The sequence below is a fragment of the Mus musculus genome, chromosome 11 (genome assembly GCF_000001635.26).
Source record: "Mus musculus strain C57BL/6J chromosome 11, GRCm38.p6 C57BL/6J".
Classification (NCBI taxonomy): Eukaryota; Metazoa; Chordata; class Mammalia; order Rodentia; family Muridae; genus Mus; species Mus musculus.
The window spans coordinates 6,316,646-6,330,090 of NC_000077.6; the positions used below are offsets into that span (position 1 = coordinate 6,316,646).

Genomic DNA, 13,445 nt, shown 5'->3' on the forward strand with positions numbered 1-13,445 from the left:
CGTATGGGTTCATTGAGCTATGTTCCTTTCTAAGAAAGATTTGTATGAACTATAAGTCTTTTACCCTTCCCCACAGCTCACTGGATCTGCTTAATGACTTGCTTGTGTTATTATTCCAGGTCAGGGGTCACCACATTGCAAAACTTGATCCTCTCGGAATTAGTTGTGTAAATTTTGATGATGCTCCGGTAACTGTTTCTTCAAACGTGGGTGAGAATTAATATGTAAATGCTAATTTTAATGTAATTTTACTTTTTTTTTGCCCCTTCCCTCTTTTTTTTCTCCTGTCCTTTTGTGTGTGTCCTTCCCTCTCATCGTTGGCCCACTCATAGATACGAGGGCACCATGTAGCACAGCTGGACCCCCTGGGGATTTTGGATGCTGATCTGGACTCCTCCGTGCCCGCTGACATTATCTCATCCACAGACAAACTTGGTGAGGGTCTGCGAGCAGTCAGCTGCGCTGCTTGAGCGCCTCTCGCTGTGCACAGCCTGTGCTAGCCAGGACATCCAGACAGCAGGGAAAGACTCTGAAGTTTCCTTCGTTCTGATCACTTGAAATTCAGCAGTCAGATAGTCTTAGTGTGCTTTAAGGATATTATTTATCTCAAGTTTCAGCCAGATTGTTTTAAGACTCAATCTGGAAAAAAATTTTCAAAGGAAGGGTCTTTGGCACCAAGAAAACCTGGCTAACTGCTTTAGATAGTAGCTCTTCTGACTCCAGCTTTTCATATCCTGCACAACACCGCCTATGGTAAGGCCACGAGCCCTGCAAGGCTGCTGTTGTCATGACTGTCCCATTCTGGAGTATGGTGGGGCCTGGTGGGCTAGAGAGTGTTTATTTTCCTAAAGAGCAAGTTCCAGATCAAGCTGTGCTATTTAGGTTCCCTGATTTATAAATGCTGTGATCATACTGAGGAAACTTTGGGAGGCCTTCCCTACAGCGTCAGGACACCAGGGCCTTTGGGAGGTGCATGTGTGGAGAATTGGGGTTTTGTCACTGTTGCTGGGAGATATGCCAGCCTGTACCTGGTCCTCCTTGTGAGGTGAATCAGCATTGCAGTGCTCACTGAAGCTGCTTCCAGAGTTAATTTGCTTATGTCACCATGCTGCTAACCTGTACTAAAGAAATGATGGTGTGACTAATTACGAAATGACCGGCGTGTTCACAGTAGGCACCTTGCATGCTAATGAGTCGATGATCACCAACTTGCTAATACTCTTGGGGAGAAGATGAAATTAGTGTCCTTGAAGTCACTTTGAGGAATAGTCTCTGGGGCTTTGCACATGCCCTGTGGTCTTACAGGCATTGGTGAGTTGTAACCAAGGATTTGGATATTAATTAGCTACAGTTAGTGAACATAATTGACATTGGAATTGATGTTGACAGTTTATAAATAGTTCTTTAGTTTTCAAGAACAGTCATGGATATTACAATATTTCCTCTATATTGTATATCCTTTTAGCAGATTTACCAAATATGTAGAAAAAACAAACCTTTTCTTTTTCTTGGTAATCCACACAAAAAATTTGTGATCTCAAAAGATAGAAGGTGGTATTGGGCCAGTCATGCCAGTCACTCATTGGCTTAGAACACTTGCTGTGCAAGCACGAGGACTTAAGTCCAAGCCCTATGTAAAGCCACATGCAAGGCCACATGAACATGTGATGCCAGCATTGTAGACAGTGGAGACAGGAGGATTGCTGGGGTTTTGTTGTTGTTAGCCTAGTTCCAGGTTAAGTGAAAGACCCCATCTCGAGGCAGTAAGACAGAGATACCCAGTGACTTACTCTGTACACGTGCATGCGTGAGCACACTGAGTGAACGAGAGCGGGAGAGGGTGTAGAGACTTCTCTCCACCAGCAGTCAGCAGTCAGGACTAGGTGCGTTTCCTCTCATTTAGTTCAGTTTTGATAGATCGTTCCATGAAAAGAATTTGTTTATAGTGAACTCCAAAAGAGAAAGTCTGGAAAAAGATTAGTATTTTAATATCCATGTTGGATAAGAGGAATTCTAGCTTCAATGGCTTGTGTTAGGGAAGAAATTATGAGGCAGGAACCACGGACAAGAACCACTTCTTGAGGCTAGCAGATGGTGCAGCAGGTGCTTGGTGCCAAGGCTGATAACCTGCGTTTGGTCTCAGGAACCCACACGGTGGAAAAAGTACTACTCCAGCAACTTTGACCTCCACACCTACAGTGTGGTATGTACATGCATGCAGACAGACATTTAGATGACAGACAGACAGACAAGTAAATGTAAAGACAGTCTAACGCCTGTCTACCTGGAGTTGGAATCAGATTCAAGAAGGGAGCTTACGTCCCTGGTCTGTCTCCTTCCAAGTGCTGGCATTAAAGGTGTGTGTCACCTCACCACACTCTGGATGTTCAGAAGTTTACAGAACCCAGCAAAACACTTGCGTGTATTTATTTACTACCTTATAAAGGCTATTTTAAGAATGTAAATAATCAGCCAGTCGTGGTGCCTCACGCCTTTAATCCCAGCACTCGGGAGGCAGAGGCAGGTGGATTTCTAAGAGGACAGCCAGGACTATACAGAGAAACCCTGTCTTGAAAAAAAAACAACAACAACAACAAAAAACCAAAAAAGTAAATAATCAGGTGAAGAGAAGCTGAGGGCAAGCCCGGAAGTGTCTCAGATATACTGTAGCATGGATTTGGAGTGCACCACTGTCTTGGCATGTAAACAAGGGTTTTACTCAGCTGTCACATGGTTCACAGTACATAGCCTGCAGTACACTATCCTGGTGGGCTTCTGTGGAGATTTTATTGCACAGGTGTGATCAAAATAAGAACTGGCACGCTAAAATGCAGTTGGATACCAGGAACTTAATACTTAGCATTTTCTTGGCATTCCTTCCTCTCAGGCATAGGGCAGGAACCTTCTGAAATGAGGCCTGAACTGAATCAGGGGGTAGAGCAAGGAACTTATGCTCAATTGTGATAGGGAAACTGGGGAGGATTATGCTCTACCTTGAGAAAGAGGAACTCTAGTATCTGTGGCCTAACTTGGGGAGAAAGGTATAAGGCAGGAGCCATGAACAAAAACATAGATATAAAATACCACGGGAGGAGAGTAGGAGAACTCCTCTTAATCTGACCAAATAGGGCTAAATTCTGGATGTGTGCTTGGGTGTGAGTTCAGTCTTGCTCTGGGATTCAGTGATGCAGAATTTTGTGCTTATAAGACATGGTTCTTAGGTGGTGTTAGTGCCTTCTCCCTCGGTGGTGTCTTCCACTACATGAGAATCCCAAGACACTTCATTTTCCTGTTTGTATCACATCAGTTCAGAGAGTACTCTGAAGCCTGCTAGTCCTGGAGGGTCCCCTCCATGTGCTTGGTTCAGAGTGAGCCACTGGCTGTAAACACTTACCCCACTTGTGAACAGAAACACCTCCTCCCTCAGTCAGGCTAGAGACCACAAAATTCTAGTTTTTCATTTATGATAAAAAAAAACTGTATACTAGAGAGAAGCAGAGGAAAAAACTGGCCCTGTTCTGTACTACTGGAACCTGCCTTAAAGGGTACCTCTCTGTCTGCACATTAGAATAATTGGGGGCCTTTAAGCTGCCTTTTCCCCCTTCAGACTTGTAGGTCACGGCAAGCTTAGCAGTCTTTGAAGAGTTAAAAATCTTAAGGATTTCCAATAGAGTTCAGCTCTGGAGTCTCTATTCCATAAGTCTGCCCTGCCTCCCCCACCCCACCCCTTCCTGGGGCCTTGCTTCATATCCACTTTGGATGATGTCCTCAGTGTTTTTGTGCTTCTGTGAGGATCATAGTTGAAGATTTTATAAGTCTTAAAGCTCAAGTACATAAAAATGGCTCAGAACTCTCTGAAACCCTCTGACAACTCCCTGTGACAGGAGCATGTGGATGAGCTAAGAGTCTGGGGTGAGAAAAGCACATTGGATGTGTGCTTTTTTTTTTTTTAAGATGAGGTCTCGGGTTCCCAAGCTGGAATAGAACTTGCTCTGTAGCCCAGGTTGGCATCGAACTCCTGAGTTTTCCTGTTTCTATCTCCCAAGTTCTGGGATTACAAAGATGTGCCACCTGACCCTGTAAGTTTTATTTATTTTAATAAGAAAAATTATAAACCTCTAAGTAGATTTTACACTCTGTGTGTGTGTGTGTATCATCCTGCCTGGCCTGAAACGTAAGGTTTTCCAACTGTTGGTTAATGCAGCCCTCTGCTACCATGGTTACCTTCCTCCTAAATCCCCTCCCATCAAACTCAGGGCCTCTAGTAAGCAGGGCAAGTACTCTACCATTTAGCTACATCCCATCTCTGATACTCTGAATTTCAAATAATGTGACATAAAGATATTTACAAGTTAAAAAGGTGTCAGTTGTTAGATGTTTGAAACTGTAGAAAAAGTAGTTTGAACAACCACCTTTGATGTACACACAGGTCTGATACAAGTTTAGACAACACACAAATCCTAGCATCTCATTTTTATTGTAATACAAGCTTTATAAACCCTGACTGGATAACCTTAAGCTGGATGCTGAAGTCACCTCATCTTCTAGGCAGATATGATGATATCACCTAAGATTAAGAATTAAGCTGTGCGTAGAGGAACATACCTATATTGTAAGGTCTCTGTGTAAGCAAGCCAGCATGATCTTTCTGTCTCTGGGCTTTTATTTGTGAGCCGGCACACCTGCTATCTCTCTCCTTCCTGTCTGTCTCCATGCCTTCCACTTCCCCCACCTCCCCGACCCCTCACCTAGGCTGGGCAGAGGACCCACTGCCTCATCCTCTTCAATAACTAGGACTACAGGCTTTTCATTAAAAATGTAAATAATGTTAGTTATGGGTTATATTCCATGATTATATTCATGATGTCTGGACTGGGGTACATTTTCCATGTGTGCAAGGTTATGTTTCCTTGAGGACATTTCCTGTCCTCCACAGCCATGGTTTGCTCTTGCTTTCTGCTGTAGCGCAGGAAAGGCATCCCACAGTCTCCTGGCAGGAGGACACTTGAGGCTTTTCCAAGATTGCCGTAAAGAAGGCACATAGGTTTAGGTACCAAGGTAGAAATGAGTGTATGTTACAAAATGACAGAGTTGAGATGAGTGGATAGGCCTAGACAGTGAGCTCCATCATTGTCCTCCTCTGAGATACATGGCTTAATTAGAAACCAGTCATCCAGGCTGGCGAGATGGCTCGACTGGTAAGAGCACTGACTGCTCTTCCGAAGGTCCTGAGTTCAAATCCCAGCAACCACATGGTGGCTCACAACCGTAATGAGATCTGACGCCCTCTTCTGGTGTGTCTGAAGACAGCTACAGTGTACTTACATACAATAATAAATAAAATCTTTAAAAAAAAAAAAAAACAAAAAACCAGCCATCCTGAAGTGCTAACTTCAGTGTGGCACCTGTCATTTCAGGCTTTGCATTCTGTGCTTGTCATTTCCTTCGTGCTCAGTTTGGCATGGAGAAGGGAGGGTTGACATCTTGTTTTCTGACCAAGCCTGCTCAGTCAGTCAAATGGTTCTCCAGTGGAGGAGTGAAGACTAAAAAGAAAAAGACAATTAGACAACATTGTAGCAAGACCCAAGTCAATCCTGAGACTGAAGGCAGGTTTAATTTTTCCCAATCCATTTTTATGCCATTTTAATTACATGCAGTACAGTGAGGAACTAGCAAGGCAGTAAGCAAAGTCCCGTGATTACTCCTGTGACAGTTGTTTCCAAGGACTTGTCAGAATGACCAAAATACCTGAGGCCACTTCCTTGTCCAAGCCCAAAATCTTGCTTGAAGCCTACTTAATACTATGATTAAAATTCCTGCCTGAGCCTATTTCCCTGTTCTAGTCTAAAGTTAGATTCCTGCTCGAGCTTAACTTCCTCGGAGTGTCCCTCCTAAAGGCTCTCCACAGCACTCATCGTGTGTCCTCAATTTTCCCTTTCAAGTATTGTACCCGAACTAAATTCCTTCTTAAAATTGCCATCATCAGTGACTTCTGTTATGTATTTCACGGTAACTTCTCACATGGACATAATGACTATTTTCCTAATCTGAGACTTCAATATAATTAAAGAATTCAGATTAACATTTTGTAAACAAATATAAGGAAAATATGAAAGTTCTCAAACATACTATACCTTTAGTGTTTGTAAATTCTTTTTTTGTTTGTTTGTTTTGGTTTGGGGTTTTTTTTTTTTCCTTTGGTTTTTCGAAACGGTTTCTCTGTATAACCCTGGCTGTCCTGGAACTCACTTTGTAGACCAGGCTGGCCTCGAACACAGAAATCCGCCTGCCTCTGCCTCCCGAGTGCTGGGATTAAAGGCGTGCACCACCACGTCCGGCTGTAAATTCTTAATAGTATTAGGATACGAGCTTACATTTAGTTAAAAGTCAGTTTTAAGTCCAAAACTCTGTTGGCCTTTGAGCTGCTTAAATGAATGTGCATTTGCTCTGTGGCCTCAGATGCAGGGTGTCAGTGTTCCTGTGCATCCTTCTGACCTTCTTGCTGCACTGAGAAGAGTGAGCTGGGAACTCAGTGTAAACCCTGTTTGTCTAGCATTTTTTTTGAGCTGCAGTCATTCTTATTGCTCAGATTGGTCTCAAAACCATGTGCTCAAACGACCCTCCTCCTTCAGCCTTTCAAGTAGCTGGAACTACACATGTTTGCCACACCACCTGGTTCTAGAATTGCTTTTTAATCACCATTTTGGTGATTTGTTTATTTATCGTTTATCGTTGCCTTCTGTGTAGCCTCAGATAGCTGAGTAGTACCCAGTAAGCTTCCTTAGGTGACCACAGGCCGGCCGGTCTCCTGAAGCTGTATTCAAAGGGCATTCAAGCCCCTAGGTGTTGAGCAGGGATTCCTTGTGTGTGCCTGAGAACTGGTACGTCTGTCACCCTACCCCCATGTGCATCCTTATCTTTTAGAAGTAACACAGCTGTGTCCCTAACAGCTTGTCTATACCAGTGACACATCCACACTCTAAATTAAATGTAAGTGCTGAGAAGACTGCAGAGTCCTCAGATATGCTGGGAGAGAGACAGTTGTGCTTTCTATAATGACAACACAGTAGTGCTCTTTCACTCTTTGGTTTGTTTTCAAAGTGAAAAAAAGAAATAAAAGTATCTGCATACCCAATACCCAGATGGCAAGCACTCTCTCATATGGTATTCCGTTTTTGTTTTTTTTTTTTTTAACAAGAATGAATAATTTCAGTTCCCTTTGAAGCCTTCCCCTGTGTCTGAGCTTTGCAGGATCAGGTTGTTGACCTGGTCTGTCTTGACTCTAAATGGAAAATCGTCACCCTCACCTTAAGCAGCACATTGTTGCTTTTGTGCAGAGCTTGGGTGCTCAGGTCTTAGATGCTTGCCCCTAGGAGAAGAAGGCAGGACTTTGCCTGGTGTTTGCACAGTGTAGGTGTCTTAATAAGACTGCCTGCTCACTGGGATCTGTTCAGTCTGTTTGAACCTCTGCTTGAGAGGAAGTGCCTGGCTGCCTTCATGTGCACACTCTGGACCACGGTTCTGGGTGAAGAGTTTTATATATCTGGGAAAAGTGGTTGAGCTTCACTAGTGGCCAGGAAAGTTGGGTAGAAGTGCCTGAAAGCTTACAGGTAGGAGGCAGCGTAAGGTGTGCATAGCTGTGTGTTGTTAAGGGTCATTGGTGTTGAGTTCTTCTGTTCCAGCTCTGCCATCTTGTACAGGAAGACTACACATCCTCTTACTCTCTACAGTCCACTGCTCCCTGGACCCAGTTCTGAAAGGTGGCCACTTCACACATCAGCTCTTTTCCCTTTCTTTTCCTCTGGCTTTCACCACATAGTGGTCTAGAAATGCATAACTGTCAGTGGCCTCTTGAGGTTAGATTAGAGCAGGGGGATCAAATGGTGCTGCCTGGTGGCTTTCCCGTGTCAGGGGAGTGGCCTTCCTGTCCTTTGATTTACCGTATCCAGCTCTTCTATGAACAAGTCCTACATTTACCAAAACCGGTCACAGCAGTTGAACCCCTGATCACAAAACCCATCCTTGTATCTGTGTGTGTGTGTGTGTGTGTGTGTGTGTGTGTGTGTGTGTGTGTCCTTCCATTTGTCCCTCCATCCCTCTGTTGGTGTTACAGTATCTGTGTTGCTTATTTCTGTGGTGATGGTATAGAATTTTGGTGTTGAGGTTTTAAACTAACTCTCACCTGTCTTTTTCCTTCTGCACTCCCCCATGCTACCCCACTCTGCCTCTCAGATCTTGCAGTTTTCAAGGAACGACTTCGAATGCTAACAGTAGGAGGTATGAAAATAATGAGCCTTTGACCTTTCTGGAGTTGAGGACTTCATTTGATTAGTATGTGCAACTTTTCCTAGCATGTGATTTTGGGAAAGTTGACACAGCATCTATCAGTGTTTTACAATTTTTTAAATTGTTTTAAAATATTTTTCCTTTCACTTAGTTATTAACCAACAAGTAGAGCTGTGACCTGGTATAGGCTCGTTTCTGCTCATTTTGTGTTCTGACAAGCATTTCATCGTATCCATGCTTCACAGTCGATGTGCTATAAGCTTCCTCTGCAGCGTTATCCCCTTAGCTCCTGTGGGAGCCTGAGGCCACATTAGCTCTGCATGGTGGCGTGTCCTCTCCTCTGTGTGGTTGGTTTTGCTAGACTCTGGCTTCCTTCAGATTCTGCTTCCGGGGCATTCTGAACAAGGTCTCTAAACTGTTCTCTTATTGAAAGACAACCAGAGTACTAAGCTTTCTGGGGGTGCTTTTTGACCCTTGTTTCTGGGAAGAATGCCCTTGAGGAATCCAGAGTTGAGGTGCTGGGGCCATCTGCCTGCTATGTTCTCTTCCTACGCCTCTTTGATTTGACCAGTTTCTTTCTCTGCAGGCTTCTCTTAAGACATTTTTCTTTTCCTTTGTCTTAATCATAATACCTATGAAATTTTAAATTTCACATTTTGAGACAAATGAAGACTCGTGCAGCTGTAAGAATTGCTGGGTTTCATAACCTTTAGTAGTTATCCCCTGAAGTTTGACTATAGCACACATCACACCAGGGTCAAGCCAAACCCTGCCACAAAGTTTAATCCCTGGAAACTACTCTTGTCTTCTCCATTTCTGTAATGTTTTCATTTTATGGATGCTATAAAAATGGCAGTTCAGTATTAACATTTTGATGTTGGTTATGTAGAGACACCCCTAGGTTGTTAGTGTTTTGGTGGTGAATAGTATCACATGATATGGAAATGCAGTTGTTTTAAAGGATTCACACGGTGAAGACTACTGAGCAAAAAGATTTCATTTTTGTGATATACACTGTATTAAACTTTTCATCCTGTGTGCTTTTGTTGTCCATTTTAACTTTTCCCTTAGCTTTGGATCCCAGAGATCTCCCCTTATATACTTTGATTGGCTCAGTGGACTGCACCTATAATCCTACCATTTGGGAAACAAGGCAGGAGTGTTGCTTGTTTGAGACCAGCCTGAGCTATAACTGTCTTAAAATTTTAAGTCTAGGATCTATTTTGAATGTGATAAGATCAATGTCTAAATCAAGATGTACTTAAATACTTATTTTTGCCCATAGTCTCTAGTTGTTTTGGCATTGTTAGCTAGAAAGTCTCTCCTTGAGTTTTGCACTTTTCTCAAAAATAAGTAGGATCTGTCTGGTGAGTTAAGGTACTTGCAGCCAAGCCTGACAAACCCGAGTTTCATTCTTGGGACTCACATGGTGGAAGGGGAGAGCCTTTGACTCCACATGCATGCCTTGGAACATGTATGTCTCACATATACAGATACCAACGCATAATACAGTTCACAAAGAAAATCTTTAGGTCTTCTCTGTGTGGAACTACTTTGGATTTTCAGATTTTTTTTTTTTTAGTTGTTCATATCCTCCCACCAATTTCACATTTAGATTATTGTGACTATAAAGCTTTATTTTTACCATTATCATGGCAGTTTTAGAGTCTTTTATTTAGAATAAATGTTTCTGTCTACATGCAGCATTCTTTTGTTAGGAATAAGGTAAACTTACAGGGAAATTGAAAAGTGTTCCTCCATGGTTTTATGCTAAGCTAAAATACCTAGAGATTTGATGATGTTCCTTTTGATCTTTTTGGTATCCTGCGGGTCTTTAGTGACATCAGGCTTCATTCGCACCCTGTTAGTTGTGTTGATGTTGTTTACAAAGGGCATGTCTGTGTACAGATCTTAGAGGAGCAGTCCTTTGTTTCTCTGGGGTTTCACTGTTTTGAGCTCTTCAACCACATTGATTTCTGCTCTTTTAGTTTTTATGTGTCTGTTGGTTTTTGTTTGTTTTTCCCTTTTAGTCCTGAGGCCAGGGTTAGAAACAGATTGTTGATTAAAGCCTTTTTGTTTGTTTGTTTTCAGATGTATATATTTTTCTTTTTTTAAGTTTCTATCTTGGTACTCCTTTAGATTTCCCAAAAGCTTTGATAACTTCAGTGCCTTCCCCTACCCTATATCAGTGTTTTGTTTTATTTTGAATACCTTTGGTTTATTTAGAAGTGTTTATTGTTTAATATTTAAGTGTTAATGGTTTCTAATTTGATTCTGTTATGATCTCAGTCCTTCTACATATTTTGTTAGTGTTAATGGCCTATTCTGTCATCTGTGTTGATGTGTGGCCTACAGTCCTTTGAAAAGGATGTTGCTTGTTGTTAGGTGGAATGCTGTGTAAACATCAGTTAGGTCTTGTTTGAAGCTTGTTTTCCTAGATCTATAACAATTTTCTGTTTTTTTTTTTAAGATTTATTTATTATTATACATAAGTTCACTGTAGCTGACTTCAGACGCACCAGAAGAGGGCGTCAGATCTCATTACGGGTGGTTGTGAGCCACCATGTGGTTGCTGGGATTTGAGCTCAGGACCTTCAGTAGAGCAGTCAGTGCTCTTACCTGCTGAGCCATCTCTCCAGCTCCCAATTTTCTGATTTTTAAAAAATACTCTTAAAAGAGAGGGTTTTGAAATCTTCCAATTACCTATATAGATTTTTCCATTTCTCCTTTGAGTTTCTTATTAATTTTTGGTTCAGATAGTTTGTAGCTTTTTTTTTCCTTGAGACATTGTCTCACTGTATAGCCCAGTTGGCTTTGAACAGTTGGCTATTCAACTGTTGGTTACCCTAGGCTAACCTCTAAACTTGTAGCAATCTTCCTGTCTTGTCCTCAGTGTTGGGAATACAAGCTTTTAATATGTCAGATTTATACAAAATCTGCTGCTTGTGCATTTAGAATTGCTGTCTTCTCAGTATCTGTATTGATTCTTCTGTCATAATGTACCTTTTTGTACTTCTAGTAATGTTTACTCTGAAGTCTACTTTATCTGATACTATATGCCCTACTTTGTATTAGCTTGATATTGCAGAACATATTTTCTAGTATTTTCCATCTATTCATGTCACAGTATTACAAGTAAATTTCTTATAAATGATCATGTGCTTAGGTCCTAGTTTTTTTGTTTTTTGTTTTTAAAGATTTATTTATTTATTATATGTAAGTACACTGTAGCTGTCTTCAGACACACCAGAAGAGGGCATCAGATCTTGCTACGGATGGTTGTGAGCCACCGTGTGGTTGCTGGGATTTGAACTCTGGACCTTTGGAAGAGCAGTCGGGTGCTCTTACCCACTGAGCCATCTCACCAGCCCCAGGTCCTAGTTTTTCTGTGGAGTGTTTGTTTTGTTAGTTCTTAAAAATCTATTCTACCAATTCTTTTTATTTAATGTTATCTATATTTAGTGTGGTTACTGATATATTAAGAGTGTAAGTGTAGTATTTTATACTTTCCTGTTTTTTGTATTCCTAGTTTTGTTATAGAGTTGTTAGTGTCAGCCAGGGCCTTGGAGGCCATAACAAGCTAGGTTCAGCTACTCATCCTTAAAAAGGCCAATTAAAGAAAGAAAGCAATGGTGAGAAACAGCAAAAGAAGATTTATTCAATGTGGTCACATTGGAAATAGGAGTGAAGTGACCCTCCTGAGAGCATCTCTGGGATCCTAACATAAAGTCTAGGTGCAAGTAGGTGGGCAAGAGCTCTGCAGAGTCCAGAAGCCTGGCCAAGCGGCTCCAGCCATCATCATTTCAGGGCTGCTCTCTGACAGTGACCACTATGACACTAGGCTTCAGCCTTTTCCTTTGCCCGGGAAGAAACTCCTGGGGAAATTCCAATTTATTTTGTATAAGCCAAAGGGAGGATTATAGTATCACTTATAGAATATCTTTATTCCTGCAAAACAGTTAAAGGAATGTTGGCTTTAGGGCTGGAGAGATGGCTCAGCAGTTAAGAGCACTGACTGTTCTTCCAAAGGTCCTGAGTTCGATTCCCAGCAACCACATGGTGGCTCACAACCATCTGTAATGAGATCTGACTCCCTCTTCTGGAGTGTCTGAAGACAGCTACAGTGTATTTATATATAATAAATAAACAAATCTTTTAAAAAAAGAGAAAAGAATGTTGACTTTAACTTTCTGATCAACTGTGAATTTTTAGAAAAATGTATCAATGAGGGGCAGGAGAGGGGCATATGAGATGTGAAGATCTGAGGACAACTTATGGACTGCGTTCTCCCCTTCCACCTTTACGTGCATTCCAAGAGTTAAGCCCAGATTGTCAGTCTTGTGTGGCAAGTACCTTTACCCACTGAACCAGCCCCTGGATTTTTAAACTCTTATTTTAAAACCCCATCTTTATGACATTCATAAAGCTATATCTATCGTATAGCTCTTGTAGTTGTTGTATGTATTACACAGTGTAGACTAACTTACCATCTACTTATGTCATTATACCTCAGGTCAGCAGGAGTGAAAAACTTGCCTCCTTTCATCTCCATGTATAATGTATCTGTCTTAAATACGTTTCCTACATCCATGTGAAATGGAGCCCCGGCAGACACTGTTGAAGACATTTGCCTCATCCGTGAACTGGAGCGTCTGTTACTTCTGCCCCTGTCTCGTGTGCTTGCTTTCTGTGTGAGGTTGCTTCTTTTTCTCGTCTCCTTCTGTCTGAAGAATTCATTCCCTTTGCCCGTTCCTTTAGAACCATCCTTTGTGCTATTAGCTGGTTCTCGTGGGGGTGGAGGGACAGAGTGTTTTGTTTTTCTTACCTGAGAATCTCTTAATTTTCCCTTGTTTTGTTTGTAGGATTCTAAGTAGACAGATATGATTTCTTTCAGCTATGGAGGAACATACCACTTTTTTCTAGCTTTTAGGATTTGTGATGAGAAAATCTCTAAATCTCTTTTTGTTTTGTTTTATATTGTTTTTCTCTGTAAGTGGAGACTCTCCTTTGTTTTAAGTTTTCTCAAGTTATACATTTTGGCATCAGTGCCTTTTCCTATGGATTCAATCAACTTTCTGAATCTGGGAGTTAAACTCTTCTGATGTATTTAAGGAAGTTTTCAGCTGTTTTCTAAGTACTCTTTCAGATACTCGCTTTCA

At 41.7% G+C, this 13,445-nt stretch overlaps 1 protein-coding gene across 16 annotated transcripts in view; it reads left to right on the forward strand.

The window, feature by feature from the left end:
• The window catches only part of Ogdh (oxoglutarate (alpha-ketoglutarate) dehydrogenase (lipoamide)), a 67,498-nt gene that overhangs the window by 25,049 nt on the left and 29,004 nt on the right, over positions 1 to 13,445 (forward strand). For 5 of the 16 annotated variants that reach the window (NM_001252283.1, NM_001361903.1, XM_006514582.3 and 2 more), the window contains exons 4-5: positions 120 to 210; positions 8,233 to 8,277. In NM_001252283.1, coding sequence (NP_001239212.1) covers positions 120 to 210; positions 8,233 to 8,277 — 136 coding nt within the window. Of the gene's footprint in view, positions 1 to 119; positions 211 to 332; positions 436 to 8,232; positions 8,278 to 13,445 lie in introns of all 16 variants that reach the window. The other 11 variants (NM_010956.4, NM_001252287.2, XM_030245649.1 and 8 more) reach the window with 3 other exon arrangements.